General features: G+C 40.7%; 1 protein-coding gene across 10 annotated transcripts in view; it reads right to left on the bottom strand.

Moving 5' to 3' along the window:
• Nucleotides 1–13,138, bottom strand: part of NFX1 (nuclear transcription factor, X-box binding 1) — a 63,750-nt gene extending 50,612 nt beyond the window's left edge. For all 10 annotated transcript variants that reach the window (XR_013921777.1, XR_013921778.1, XR_013921779.1 and 7 more), the window contains exons 1-3: nt 13,080–13,138; nt 3,868–4,911; nt 1,145–1,306 (exon numbers count right to left, since the gene is read on the bottom strand). Coding sequence is in view for 6 of the 10 variants with exons in the window: in XM_080338934.1 (XP_080195060.1) it covers nt 1,145–1,306; nt 3,868–4,911; nt 13,080–13,104 (1,231 nt within the window). In the remaining 4 variants the exon portion in view is untranslated. The remainder of the gene's footprint in view (nt 1–1,144; nt 1,307–3,867; nt 4,912–13,079) is intronic.
• Between the last annotated feature and the right edge of the window lie 2,797 nt (nt 13,139–15,935).

The raw sequence follows: 15,935 nt of genomic DNA, 5'->3' as shown, positions 1-15,935 counted from the left end.
ATTCATGCATCTAAGATCATTGTCTAGACATATAGGCAAAACCTCCATTATACAAGCAGATACTCTTTTGATCAAGCAATAAGCTGTTTCAGGGAGATAAATCAGCTCCAAAGAAGGTGACAGAAAAAAAACTAAGAGATAAAGGTTCTCAGCAGTCCCTCTCAGTTTTGCTTGGGATCTCAGTCTCACTCAAAAAATCTGTTCCCTTCTCAAACATTCCAATGCCTTTATGTTTCAAATCTTGTGCCAATATTTGTAACTTGTTTTCTACCATCAGTATGAAGCATGATCAGCCCTACCCAGAAGTCCACCTATGCATCTTCAGAAATCCAATAACTTTGGAACCAATCCTTTCTGCAAGAGATCTACAGTCTCTAAGAACTTCTCTCAAATATTTGGAAGTAGCTGACAGACTATATTTCCTCAGTCTGCCCAGAGAGAAAGACATATGAAGAATGGTAAAAGCTAAACAAGCAAGGTACAGAAAAAAACAACCCTACTTCAAGATTAATGTCACAGTCTTCAGTGTGTCTACATCACACAACTGAACACAGCAGAAAGGCCTTAACTTACACCAAAGCACTCAAAGGGCAGAATGTAGTGGTATAAGAGTTTCAAAAAGTGGTATAATAAATACAAAGAATCTGAAACTGTTTAAGCTAATGACAAAGGCAGAAGCTTTCTGTCTTCTCTGAATTTCATTTCACTGCGTGGCATCAGTGATGGATTTCAGGAATACTTCATCTGAGAACAGAACTAAGAAGTGGGTGAGTAAAACCAGACAACTAATGCTCGGAATGCTTCTTCTGTTCAACTGCTCAGTCAAGCACAGATCAGAGAAGATGAGACATTTCTTGTTGTATAAAACCACAGCCACACTGGGCTGAGTGATCTTATTCTTACACACCCAAACCTGAAAATGAGTTTCACCTAGATTACTAGAAAGAATCAAAATAGTCGAAAGGATTATACAAAGCATCCAAAGAACCCTGAAAAAAACCACATTTTTTAATTTAAAACCTGCTTTGTTTACAGCTTACTGGTTACCTTAGATAATACGTATAAGTACTTTTCCAAAATAAGAAACACATGAACTTCGTTATTATATGTATCTGAGAAAGTGTGTGCAATAGTGAATACCAACCTTCAGCTTGTGAAGCTGGTGATCGTGCCCACTTCTTAATGCAATTCAAGTGGAACACATGGTAACAATTCTGACAGCTCCACACTGGGGCTACTATTCGGACCACTTCACAGCATACCATGCACTCGTACTTCTCTGTGGTCAGCTGTTCAATCAGTGACCCTGCAAATAAAATGTATTACTTGTACATGAAATACCAGCTGAGAAACAAAATCCCAAGATTTCATTTAAATTATAACAGAACTTATTTTTCCTGTGTGCCTATCAGCAAGGTACTAGTTTACTCCAGGAAGATTCCAGTTTGATACTCGGTATGCATTTCTCCAGTTTCAGAGCAGGAAGAGGGAGTATGAGACTCCTACAAATGTGGCAACAGTAATTCCCGTTGATGAAGAGCAATCATTCTGATCTTACAAATTAGTTAATAGTTTTAAGCTTGGCAAAAGTTTGAGATTTTACTAATCACTCTACATGGAAAATCTTTGCTTAAAGCTTAAGCTAGAAAACTTAAAGCTTTTAACCACAGAAGTTTCAGCCAAAATCAATTCCCATCCTCAAGTATTCCTGGAAGACCACACAACAAATACTAACAGTAAAGTACCCGGTTTATGGAAATAAGCCCCTCATAAACTGACTCCTTTAGGAGTAGAATGACTGGGAAACAATACTCAAACTACAGGGCCTTTTAAGCCATATGGAAGAATGTGAAAAAGTACTTTGAAATTAAAGCAAGATCTCCATGTGAAAAACACAGATGTGCAACTATAACAAAAGCAACGCATAACTCCAATTCTGCCAGATTAATTCTCATCAAGGTAAGGCTACCAAATACACCTTAGAAATGCTAGTTGATCTGTGCTCACAGAATTTTAAAATATCTTAATTACAAGTGTAAAGTACAAAAATGTACCATTTTTATATGGTGTCAATACAAGGGAATTTACAACTCACAATGAAGGACAAAAAAATAAAATAATAAAAGAAAAAAGAATATCAATTTACAATGTGCTTGTACCACACAGGACTGGAAGCAAGCCCATGGATGCCTTGAAATTTTGAAGTGTTAACACTGTTTGCCCTCCTTAATAGGATATAAACACTTTCAAGCTTTTTTTTTCCAGCCCTCATGCATCAAGCACCATAAGATATGGAATTAACAATTATTTCTGCTTTCAGTACCCCATGAATATTACCTGCTGCAAAGAAGTCATCCCCACCTGAAACATACTTCTTTTCTCCAAGAGACTACAGCTATACTGTACTCAAAAAGGATAGCTGTCCCATAAATAGTTTTAACTCAGTCTCAGTTGCACAGTCTTCTGATGCACAGATGCGGTCCGTGAGAAACAGTGGCAGATACTGTTTCCAAAAGAGCTTCCAACTAAAGCATGCAAAGAAAGACTGCCATTTTGGAGGGGGGAGTTCCTTAAATTCTCTGTAAAAAATTACTACTTTTCTTCCTGCTTGTTGCATATGATGTTTTTCATTTAATAATAACGCAGGGAGAAAGACCAAGCTATCTGTAATTTTATGATTCAGGTAGAACCCAGGAGCATGAAACTTAATGTATTTAAGTAAGAAAGTATCAAGGACGATCTTGATCCCTGAGCTTCTCCTATGGGAATGAAGTTTCTGACTGAAGCTATCTATGCTTCCCAATTAAGAGAGAGAAGAGATACTGAGAAAGAAGCAAAATCCTCAAAAAACTCATACCACAGTTAAAACAACAGGAACTAGCCTACCCAACTCTATCATTCTGGGCAGCAGAGATGCTTTGTAAAAACCAACTAAATATCATTTTTAGTCTTTGTTCAGCTAGAAATTGATTAAAAAAAAAAAAACAAGAACAAAAAAACAAAAAAAAACAAAAAAAAACCAAAAAAAAAAAAAAACAAAACAAAACCAAAAAAAAAAAAAAAAAAAACAAAAAACCACCAATCTCTTCTTATTGTCTCCAAAATAAAATAGGACTTCTTCTGCTGGTGCTATGAATAACATGAGACTGTTTTCTCAGTGCACACTTAAGCTTATCTAAAATAGTGAGAAAAAGCTACCTAGGTTGTCCAGAAACTGCAACCAATACTGTGGCATTGAAGAGACTTGTCTGATTTTCATTTAATGCTTTAAGTCCCTTATGGTGTAAGTTGGCACAAAATTCACTCAGACAATCAAAACATGTGGGCCTGCTTTACACAGTCAACAGGACATTCCTATTCTCAGCTTCCAAAACTAGTGAGAGACTCTCTCTATTTCTAATTACCTTTTGATACTACCATTGCAAAGAGAAAAAAAATCCGGTTAGGAGCAAAATACAGTTCTTCTGTCTGGCATTTTCCTACTTCTACAGAAAACATGAGAAAACTTGTTTTGCAAAGAACCATTTTAGGATTGTCCCTCATAAGTCTCATTGTTCAGAATGCACAAAATTTTACTCCCCACTCCAGCAACAAACAATTTTTTAACATGGTACCTGATCAGGCGATCATTTGCAATTAGGTGGTAAAGCAAAACTCACTTTAAACAGAATCTGTTCTTCCCTAGTAAGCTTACAGAACACCTCCCCACTCAGAAACCACTCATTTACATATAATTCTATCCTCTGAAGCTGATACTAACCTAAAGTGAAATAGTAAGTTTCTTCAGCTAGTCAAATGTGAAGGCAGTTTACATTATTCCAGATTGTATCTTTAGAACAGGAATACAGGACATTCTAGAAAGCTTACCTGTATGAGTTTCTTTGTTTTTTGGTACATCACTTTGCTTTTTCCAGTACTGGGTCCAGCTGAAATGAAGTGCAGGTGCCTGATCCCCCTTTAGCAGGAACTTTCTTCCACTACATCTGACAGAATCAGACAACTGATGCCTGAATTCACTGGTCAAGTTTTCATCATTTTTGTGAACAGAGAGTTCTTTCTTCCTCTGATTTTTATCTTTTGGAGTATATGCAAGAGAAGACTTCTTACCTACTTTTGTATTTTTACTACGGTGAGAATCATGTCTTTTCTGACACTCTTTTTCTGCCGGCGGTTTATTCCACATGGGCTTCCTGGGATATCTTTTGTTTACATAATTGTAGCCTTTCTGCTCATCCCCACTACCAATAGGTGCATCACAGAATGCCTTTCCAACAGATGATTCTGAAGAGTCAGACTGAGTCAAATCCAAAGATGGAACATTTTCAAAGAGCTCTGCTTTTTGTTTAGAGCACACTCTCTTTTCCCGGTCATGCACTTGCTTTCCCTTCTCCCTGAAACCTCTTCCAGATGCATGCATCAGATGTGTTTTCTTTGGCTTTGCTCCTTTGCTATCTGCGTTAGGTGCCTCCCTGTCACTCTCTGAGGACAGAAAGTCATTGTATCCTTTGGGAGGTGCTCTTCTCCCAGGTACTATTGCAGCATCTGGAATTCCTGCACCTGTAGCAGCATCTGCAGCACTTTGCCTTATCTTACTTCTAGTACATGTGCTATCATTTCTTGATCTGTGCCATCTCTGGCTTTGCAAGTTGCGATTCTTCAAACTTTTACTGGTACCAAAATACTGGTGGAAGTCTTCAGAATTCCCATACTGACTTTCTGGATTACAGAGGCCATAATGCTTTGTGGATGAGCTTTCATAATCTGTAGCTCTTTCAGAAGACAGAGCAGGGAATGGTAAATTACTTCTATTCTGATTAGAGTCTTTCCTAGCTTTATTTACCCAATTTATATCTGTGGGCTGTCTTTCTCCTGGAATGGAATCAGCAGCATCAGGATTGAAATTCAATGCACCTAAAAAGTGAAAAAATAAAAGCACGTGTACAAGACTATGAAATAGTGAACATTTCTTTTCAGCAAAATTAGTATACAAGCAAAGGGTCTGAAGTTCAATCAATCCCACACTTGATAGAACAACCGCGAACAACTTTCCAGAAGCTAGAGTTGAATTATACGGTGCTTCTCATTATCATCTTTAGGGAAAGACTGTGATGACTCAAAGTTAAGAATATAAAAACATAAGGTGAAAAAAAACCAAACAAAACCAACCAAACATTTGAAGCACCCCTGTACATATACAAGACATGCAAGTGTGATAATCAGTGTTTAACATGTGCTGAAGTTTTTCCTACCATGTTTATATACATACACAAACCTGAAGAAAAAGGCATCCTTTAAATATGTCTACATCTGAGAATTTAATATTACACGGAACTTCAAAAATAAATCAATATCCATCAGCCAAAAAGTAGCAATAGTAAATACTTGCATGAACTCTGATTACACTGTTCTACATATAAACATATAAAATGGCAGAAAGACTACCACGAGCAGCTTTGCAAAATTATTTTTCTGTTATGAGGCCATCGACATGAACCATTCTTCTACTCAAGAGGTCTCCTGTCATTTCTGTGTGTCTAGATAAAAGAAAGAGGTGCACATAAGAAATTCTATGTTGTTGAATTTCATATCATATCATGCCAACAGGGCCTGCCTGCAAGACGAAATATCAGGTGAATACCAGGGAGAGTTTAATGGGTTTTGGCATATTGGTTAAGTCTTACAGAGCAGTGTGATAAAGAGAAAAGAATTCTAAATTCTCACTGAGGTAGTACCCACTTTATAAGTCAGGTAGGTTACCGAGGGCAGATGCAGTTTATTCCTGGTTTAGAAAAATTCAAAGAAACAATAAAGCACTTGGGCTATGAGCATAAGACTCTCCAAAAGCCTAATGCTACCTGGATCTCTCAACTGCCTATTATTTTAACTTTTTAATTAAGATTGTGGAAATTAACATTTTGAAGAGAAGAAGTGTGCTGAGTCAGCCAAGATAGGTTAATTTCCACAGCTAGCTGGGGGGACGAGACAGCCAGGACAGCTGTCCCAAAACTAGCCAAAGGGGTATTTGATACCACATAAGATCATGCTCAGTTATAAAAGGTGGGCTGGCCAAGGCAGCAATTGTTCTCCCTTGCTGCTGCGGAACAGGGCAATCCAGAAGACTCTCAGTTCTCTCTGGACCGCATGGTTCAGTGCTGCTGTGTTTCGGGCATGAGCTACTGTCTGGGACGTGGGGAGGAGGTTTTGGTGCAGGCTGCTGTCAGGAATCTACAATTGCTGCTCTGGAGGAGGCAAGCTGTAGCATCAGAAATGACATGTGGTGAGAGATTGCACCATGTATCCATCACTTTGTACATTCATTGTTGTTTTTATTGTTTATTTGTTTTGTTTCCTTTTTTTCTTGCTCCATTTAACTGTTCTTATCCTAACCCACAAGTTTTGCCTTTTGTTTCCTGATTCTCCTTCCTCATCCCACCAGATGCTGGAGAGGGGTGAGTGAGCAGCACATGGTTTTAGTTGCTGGCTGTGGCGGGGAGAGGTTTGGGCTAAACTATAACAAGAACAAACCAGAACACTTCAAAGCATTAACTTTTTTTTTTTTTTAGTGAAATTCATTTACTTTCAATTGAAAGAGGGTCTTTGTAAACTCCTAGGAATGGCCATCACTATTATGAGGGATTTAGTGACCAAAGAAAAAAATATAACATACAGCTTTGTGGAAGTGAAGCTTTAAGCTTACTAAAAGCTAGGCATTTAAAATTATATTTAAGGATGTTCTTAACTGCAAAAACCATCTTAATTCAAGGTGAGTGGAAGTCGAGGGGGAGGTGCTGAGCTCTTCTTCCAGGTACCCAGTGCCAGGACGTGTGGCAATGGCTCAAAGCTGTGTCTGTCCATCAGGGGAGGTTCAGACTTGACAGGAGGAAACATTTCTTCACTAAGAGGATGATCAAGCCCTGGAACAGGCTTCCTTGATGCCCCAAGCCTGTCAGTGTCTAAGAGGCATTTGGACCACACCCTTAAAAATACACTTTAACTTTTCCTCAACCCTAAAGTGGTCAGGCAGTTAGACTCAATGATCATTTAAGTACCTTCAAGCTGAACTATTCTACTCTATCATTACTGTAGACCCTTGTAGATACAAAATATTAGGCTAATACATACAAAAGTATTTGGACTGCAAGCAGCATCACTGGTAACATTGTATTTTTTCTCATCTTAACATATGTTTCCTGTGCAAAGAACTCAAAATAAAAAGTTGTCCTTTTTACTTTCCACAGCTACACTTATTTTCAGTTTTTCTAACGTTTTGCCAGTTTCTTTTCTATCACTAATAAATAGGACTACAAACATAAACCACAGTAGTTTTACATTTTAAAGTAAACAGCAGTCATTCAGTATCAATTACTTAAACTAGTGTTTCACATTTTGATTTCAAGACAGGATGCAATCCTATTATTACATACAAATCTTATTTGAAACAACCCATTTTATTAGTTGGCTTAAGATTTCTTTTGAATACCATAAATTTAAAGTCTGATGGATGGATATAACAAGGTAAACCAAATAGCTTCTTAATGTTTAATAAAAATGTTTTTCAAAAAAATCACACAGCTTCCCTCTAAAATGTATATTCTACTTCTAAGGACCACATTGTTTCTTCAGTTATGAGATGCGAGATGTAAAATGTGTCCATGAATTATAAACAAGTTGCCACAGAGGGCTTTCAAATAAATGCAGTAAGCATGAATAAGTATGTTTTGAACATCAGTAAAACATACTATCTTATACTGACATAAGATATGTGCTGGAAATTGTTTTAAAATGCTGGTTTTCCAAAATACAGTCAAATTGACTTTTGAGCATGGTCTCCAAGAAGCATAATCAGGCCTTGAAATGTAGCTGTGGAAGTAATATTTTTGAAAGCATTTTCCAAATAATCTATCAAGTTTGAAGAAACAGATGGGAAAACAGGATTCAGATATTTAAAAGCACCTCCAAAATATGAATAATTCATTAGAATTTTTTATATCACCCATGAATATGATTCCTATTCTTACTGACAGCTTTTACATTACAAAAAAAAAAATCCAAACACGTGGTAAATTCTACTAAAACTGATTTTTGTCTGTCAAGACTAGAAACAGCAAAATACATATACAAGTGCAATAATCAGTAGCTAGCACTGACTCATATTTCCTTTGACTTGTTTACATGTACATACACAAAAATCCCAAGAAAATGAGAAACTCCAGAGTTAGATTCCAGCCTGTATTTCCATAGAATAGACAAAGAAAATCACAGTACCTTTAGAAACAACCTCTACATTGCAGATTTTAATATGCCTAAGAGCTTGAATGCAAATTAACACCAAGCATATGAAACTCATATGGTTTCATGCCTGTTCTGCCATAAAATTGCACATTATACCATCTCAGCACTAACTGTGTACAGAGCCAGAATGGCCTGGCAAACCTCAATAGTCTGTGTAAGCCATCCTTCAGAAAAAAATAATTTGGTGAGGACATTTTTAAAAATATAAAGCAAATTAGTACATACATATCTCATTTTAATAAGTACAAGCTCTTCTTCAAAAACAGACTACTTTGTGGACCAGTACAGCCAAACTTAATAACTTGGGTACTTTTCTAATGAAGACATCAATAATGACATTTGAAGGTGCCAATTAAAGACATCATGCCCAAGTGACATTTCTTAGCACAGTTTCAGCAAGCTAAACTCAATTAGAGTTTGAAGAGCCATTAAACAATGTACTTTAATTAGGCAGAGACTGTAAGAAGTTGATAATTAAGAATAAATACAAGAAAGAATAAAACACGTATTGAAGAAGTCCAGACAGAAAAAAAATGTACTGGGTACAAGAGTCCACAGGGTCACCCCTCAGGTGTTGGAGGTAGTACTTATTCTTAGATGAATTCAGTTCTATCTCCTAGATAGGAAAAACTCCTATTTTCCTTCTAAAGCTTCAGATCAATACAAAACTGGAACTAAACAACACTGGTTAGTACCAGTCTTTCAAGCACTTATCTTTTAATTGACCACTTCTTATCGAGATACCCATAAATTCAATCAAAAACAGTGTCACCTTGAGTACTGTGCTCAGTTTTGGGCTCCACAATACAAGAATGATACAGAAATATTATAATGTGTCCAAAGTAGGGCAACAAAAATGATGAAAGGACTAGAGGACACGACCTAAAAGGAGCAGCTGAGGATATTAGTTTTGTTCAGCTTGAAGAAGGAGACTGAGAGATGACCTCATTGCTGTCTACAGCTTCCTGAGGAGTGGAAGTCGAGGAGGAGGTGCTGAGCTCTTCTCCCTGGCACCTAGTGCCAAGATGTGTGGCAACGGCTCAAAGCTGTGTCTGGCAGGGGAGGTTCGGCCTTGACATGAGGAAACATTTCTTTATTGAGATGGGGGTCATACACTGGAAAAAGCTTCTTAGGGACGTGGTAATGGCCACAAGCCTTCCAGTGTTCAAGAAGTGTTCAGATAATGCTCTTAGATAACTGGTTTAACTTTTAGGTTGCCCTGTGTGGAGTCAGGATTTGGACTCAGTGACTCTTGTGAGTCACTTACAATTCAGGATATTCTATGATTACATATACTGTTTATCACCTGGTTCCCAGTAGAAGAGAAAGGTAATTTCAGGACAGATGTCTTCAGTTTTAAAGCAATTAAAATAACCTATTATTTCACCTTAAGACAAATGACAGTATTGAATGAGTACACAATCTATTTGTATCAGCACTGCATATATATAGACAATAAATGTCTGGGTCAGCTGAACACAAAACACAAGTTACAGGGAAGACACTCCCCGCAGGTCTTATGGTACCTATATTACACTGTATACACTGTACCACCACAAAAAAAAAAAAAAAAAAAAAAAAAAAGCAAGCAATCTCAGGGTTTCCCCATACCATTGGGAGCTTCAAACCTCTTTCTCACAGAACACCAAGCTTGATCTTTCCTGTCTTCTCTGATCATTTTATGTATTCAACTACAGCATCCTATCATTTCCAGAGACAACACATATTTACAAAAGGTTGGATTTCTTCCTAAACAGGAATTACACTGTTTCAGGCTTTAAGACTCTAGCAGTGCAACCCATTTTCACAAAAAACAATCCGCCTGCTCAAAACTTACTGTTTCTTCCAACTGTAGTAGCTCATATAAAAAACTATATGCTCCCTTCCCACAACTCTTGCCAGAAATTATTAGAGAAAGATTATTATGCAAAACCATCATTACCATAAAATCACAGAATGTCTGAGGTTGAAAGGGACCTCTTGAGATCACCCAGTCCAAATACCCTGCTCAAAGAGTCATCTAGAGCAAGTTGCCTCGACTGTGTCCAGTCAGGTTTTCAATAACTCCAAGGACAGAAAGGTCATGACCTCTCTGAGAAACCTGTTCCAGTGTATGACCATCCTCACAGTAAAAAGGCTTTTTCTCATGTTCAGATGGAATTTCATGTGTTTTAATTTGTACCTGTTGCCTCTTGTCCTTTCACCTAATACCACTGAGAAGAATCTGGCTCTGTATTCTTTGCGTCCTCCCATCAGGTATTTGTACACAGCACTAAGATCACTCTAAGACTTCTCCAGACCGAACAGTTCCAGCTCTCTCAGCCTCTCCTCATATGAGGGATGCTCCAATACTTTAATCATCTTCACGGCACTTTGCTGGACTCTCTCTAGTATGTCCACGTCTTCCCAGTACAGGAGAGCCCAGAACTGGACACAGTGCTCCACGGGTGGCCTCACCAGTGCTGAGCAGAGGGAAGAGGCACCTCCTTTGACAAACTGGCAACACTCCTCCTAATGTCTAGGGTACTGTTGGCCTTCCTCACAGAGAGGGTTCATTGCTGACTTATGGTCAAGGATCCCAAGGTTCCTGTCTGCAGACCTGCTTTCCCACTAGTTAGTCCCCTGTGTATATTGGTGCATGGTGCTATGTTTTGTCTTTTTATACTATTGTTCAAAATCAGTGCTTCGAAATTTAGAAAATAAAAAGAAGTTTTAGCTAGCCCACTTCAAGATGGGAAAGAAATACAACTTCACCATAAGTAGTTTGACCATCCCAAGAGAAGTATTTACTACAGAATGAATTTCACATCTGAAGAATAAATGTATTGTAAGATTTCACTTTACTTTTCACCATTACAGTGTGCTACTCAATGCTTTACACCAGCTCCCTGGTACCTCCAGTTTAATGATGCACTGTACCATGTATAATGACCCAGCTATCATTGTGAAGGCAAAAACCCCCAAAACTACATTCAACAGCAATTATGGGAACTTATGGGAAAAAATCCATTCATGCCTATTAAATACAAATACGATCTGTCCTTTCTAAGTAAAGAGGGCTGGAAATTAGAAAGGTATATCTACATGAATAATCATTCTACAGTTGCCTTGCTTCTTGTCTTCTTTGCCTTTGTCTCTTATACTTGTTCACTATTGGCAAAATATCGTGGATCAGCTGCACATCTGCCATGACCCAAAAGTGTCATTCTTTGACCTCAACTGCTTCCTGTGGTCTACTCTGAGAGGAGAAATATCTTTCATATTTAAGTTCTCAAAATTCCTACATTCGCTCTGTCCATGAATTTGCAGGGCAAAAGCCAGTTCCTTTCCTAACACCACACAAGCACAATTTGAAATTTACCTATGATTCTTGATAATGTAGTACATATTACCAGAACAAGGAATGAACTCCAGAAACAGCATGTGTAAATATTTGTGTTAGCTTAAGTATTATAAAGCAAATGTAGAAAAGGCATACCCTCCAGACTAATCTATTGCTTTTCACTAAAGATAATTTTAGCTCAGTATACCTACTTAAGACCTTCTACTCCAATACATATATCCTGTACTAAAGGTTTCAGGACCAGAGGTGACTTGCAGCCTGATAGCATGGAGGATAAACAGACAAGCAGACATTTGCCTGCACCAGCTTCTCTTTACTGAAACTATCAGTCTCTGCCCTCTGAACCATGTTCCAGGCAGCTGTGGACCCCTTTTGATCCTTAATCTAAATTAACATCAGGGTGCTGCAAAAGTGGAGATTCATATTATCTTATTCACCTCAGCCATAAAAGTCCAGGATTCTTCCTGGTGGAAATCTGACGACTCTATAAACAATGAAATGGGTTACCTCATCAAGTGACCCCAAAGTGACATTAATTACCTAAGAAGTCTACCCAGACTGCAAGAAAATAAAGCAACATGATGAAAACACTAAATATCATTAATGACTCTGAGTAACAACGTTATTTCTAGTTACATGCCCAAGATACAATTACATAAGCGTTCTTCTATTGTTAAGTGCCCATGATACATCATTAAATGTGAGGCTGGAATATGGATCTTGAAAGGCTAGTCCCCCGCCTCCTCAGCAGCCATACCCAGTAAAATGGAAGTTAATCTGAGTCTGCATCATAAAAGCCAGCAGGGAAAAATAAACAAATAAATAATAAAAAAATCTTTTCTTTCTCTCTTGTCACTCAGTCCCACTCCAGGTCGGGTGTCTAAGCTGGTCTCCACCCGTGAGCCCCTGCCTAGCTCACTCTGGGCAGGTGGCACCTGCTCTAGGCAGTCACCTCCTGCAAACCCCAGACCTCTGCTCCTAGACCCGTGCGAGACCCCAGGAGACGCCGCAATTTTACAGCAGCCCGTAGGGCTGGGACTGGTCAGACTGTCCTGTGCAGGCGGCATCGTGTTTCACGGGCACGGGTGGGTAGACGGCAGTAAGTTTTCCAGAAACCAACCGCCTCTGTATTTTTTTCTGGCGTTCCTGTTCGTTTGTAACATCTAGAAGCTCGTACGATCCTCCTCAGGCAGTTTCCCTACTGCGCCCTGCGGCAAAGGCAAGCCCAGCCATTTTGAGCACCGCACGAGCCGCGAAGTTGAGGCGGGCGGGGCGGCGGCAACAGGTGGTGCCGCAGCCCGCGTCCCTCCACACGCCAGCGCCCGGCCGCGGCCCTCTGCCCGACAACCACGCTGCGCAGAGGTGACTGCTCCTCCCCTCCACGCACAGCTCACCCCACCTGCCCGGTCCTCATAGCCGCCCCGAGGACAGCAGCCGCACCTACCTGCGCCGGGCCGCGCCTCCGCCATGCCAACGCCGACCCCACGCGCCGCGGTCCGGCTTCCTGGCCGCTGCGCACGCGCACAGCCCGTACCCACTCCCTCCGGCGGAGGGCGGCCCTGAGCGCGCAGCCGCGCTGGAGCTCCGAGCGCGAGCGGGGAGCGTGGGCGGGCACGAGGGGCGGGGCCGGGGCTGGGGCGGGCGGGAGCGTGGGCGGGCGGCCCAGTGCGCAGCGGGAGCCGCGGGCGGGCGGTGCTTCCTCTCGCGACGCCGGAGTGAGCAGGAGGCCAGGGTCCTTGTCTGGCGCCGCGAAGACGGTGGAAAGGAAATCTCAGGGCGAGGCAGAAATGTCAGCGCTGGCAGTAAATTGGCCGTTTGCTTAGCAATAGGCTTGCCTGCTGCAGCCTGCCCCTGAAACGGGCCCACTGCACTGGCTGCGTTTCATAGAATCGAACCATAGCATCATTTTCAGAGCCTGGCAAAGTGAGCCAAGAGCAGGCTCATGGCTCTGTCTAGGTGTTTAAAAGAGGTGCTTTCTCTAGGCACGGAGTAGAAAGTGGAGATGTGTCATCAGGCTATCTATTGCATTCTGCATGCACTGCTCAAGGGAGGTGGCAGATCCACACAGTTGTCATCCCAAATGAGTGCTGGAATTTAAGCTCAAAGCCCACAAAAGGATTCCTGTAGTACAGCTGGTGCTGCAGACAAACCTTATCATGCTACAGCTATAAACACTCCATAGAGCTGCACACTTTGTCACACTGCAGGTTTGGGCACCAGTGTTTTAAGCACTGTATGATTCACACCTCCCTGCAGAGGTTTGCAGTGCCATGGTTACGGTACATCTACAGAACAGTTCTACACTTTTACTGCTGCAGTGTGGCTCCAGAGTCTTTACAGAGCTGCTGATCTTTTCAGACACTGCAGAGTAAGTTCACAGTTCCATAGCAACTGCAGCTCTGAATGCCACCTAAGGAGCACTGCTGCACACAGTCTCTCCATTCTGCCCTCCACACCCTCATGGTAAAATTCTCAGATCAAAGTTTCATTTGCTGCATAGTTCTCCTCCTAGTGGGCTCCAAAACCCTTAAAGAACCAGTAGGCTTATTGCAGAAACATAAGCTGTTGAAATGCACCCCAGACTTCTGCTACAGCTGCAAAGGAAGCTTGCAAACCACTATGGCAACATCCTTAAGAAATTGCTACATGTTTAGCCATGGATTTTGAGTGGGTTTGAAGTTCTTTGTTGCATTTAAACATTGTTATCATCTGAGGTTGCAAAGAAAGGTATGTGACAGTGGGATCCTTCCAGAGGTGATGCATGGTTTTCCTGCTGCTGTCAAGAAAACTTGCTATAGTCCACTGCTTCCCATAGACTTCTTGGTCACTACTGTAGAGCTGTATTCATTCACATAGAACTACTACAAATTTCCAGCACTGCCTTACATGAATACCACAGCACAACCACTTTAGTATCCACTCTCTTTTTTGCTGCCACCAAAAAAACTGTTGTGGTATGGAAAGCACTATAGAAATTTGCACCTCTATGTGCTGCTGCACCAGTGCCAATAGTTAGGTCTATATGGCTTTTCATTCATTCCCCATTTTCCTTTTTTATCTGAACAGTTCTCCATTTTTTTTTTTTTCCTTTTTCATCTTAAATTTGCATTGGGCCAATGCCACCTGATAGCTTAACTGAGTTGGCCAGTGTTTCTGTACAGGCATATGATTTTATTATCTTCTTTAGTTTGGCCAAAACATTTTTTTATCTTTTTTTTTATAACTTCTTCTTTTCAGTGTAGGGATGGGGGCAACAATCTCCCCACTATATCATAGACCTTCCCTTAAAACATATTTTTTGTTTCTACTTTGTCATGCTCAATATTTATATCCACATCCTTTTGCCATTTTTCATTCATTTCTTTCCTCAGTGGCTGCTTTTTTCCATCTGACCAGTATGTCTGTCAGGAAGCAGCAGGGACAGGCTGCTCCATAAGTAGAGATGAGAAGTCAGACTCAGCAAATTCCATGACACCTGCGTAAGAAAAGCAGAGCAGGTTTGCCAACATTTGGGGCAACAGGCCAGGCAGCCAAGCAAGCCAGTAGTGAAAGGGCAGCTCAGGCCAGAAGTGGGTAAGGATTGGCTAGGCACAAGCATACCTGTGATGTAGGTCAGGCAGACACTAAAGATGAGAGCATGAATTTCAAAGCAGCGTGGAAAAAAAATGAGGGACAGGAACCCACTGAACTTTCTCCAGGCCTGTCAGCTACTTACAAAAGTTGGCGCTGAGCCCATCCAGACAAACCCCCAGGGTGGTGGAAGGGACCTCAGGACCCTTACAGTCATAGATCTCTCCCATATACAGCAGGGATGTTGATAAACAGCCTTGCCTTCAAGGGCAAGGGGAGGCGAGATAAGGGAGCAGAAGGCAGGGAATACCTACCCATAACTGCCAGTGCCAACATGCCAAGGGAGATAAATGCACTAACGGAAACATATTCATTCCTGAGCTGGCATCATGGTGCAGTCATTTTTAAGGACGAGTCAGCCCAGGTCAGTGCGGGTCAGGAGATGTCTTGACATGAAAAGCACAAGGTTGCCATGATGCTGAGATTCTAGTGAGGAAGATGAAATGGACTATAGCAAATCAACTGTGATTCCAGATGTTCAGCATGAGTCTCCTGTATACACGCATACTCCTTTTGTGCCAAGGATTTCCCAGAGTTCTTGATTTTTACATAAGCTGCTCCTAGGTGTTTCCAAATGCCATTGGAGTTACAATCCCTGTAGCCAGGAGCAGTAGTTTAATACAGTATGATGTATCCCTCCAGAAGGCAAGGGAAGAGTTATAAGGTGCTG

Source organism: Nesoenas mayeri (assembly GCF_963082525.1).
Source record: "Nesoenas mayeri genome assembly, chromosome: 2".
Taxonomy (NCBI): Eukaryota; Metazoa; Chordata; class Aves; order Columbiformes; family Columbidae; genus Nesoenas; species Nesoenas mayeri.
The sequence above is the reverse complement of the archived record's forward strand: the minus strand, read 5'-3'. Positions and strand labels throughout refer to the sequence as shown.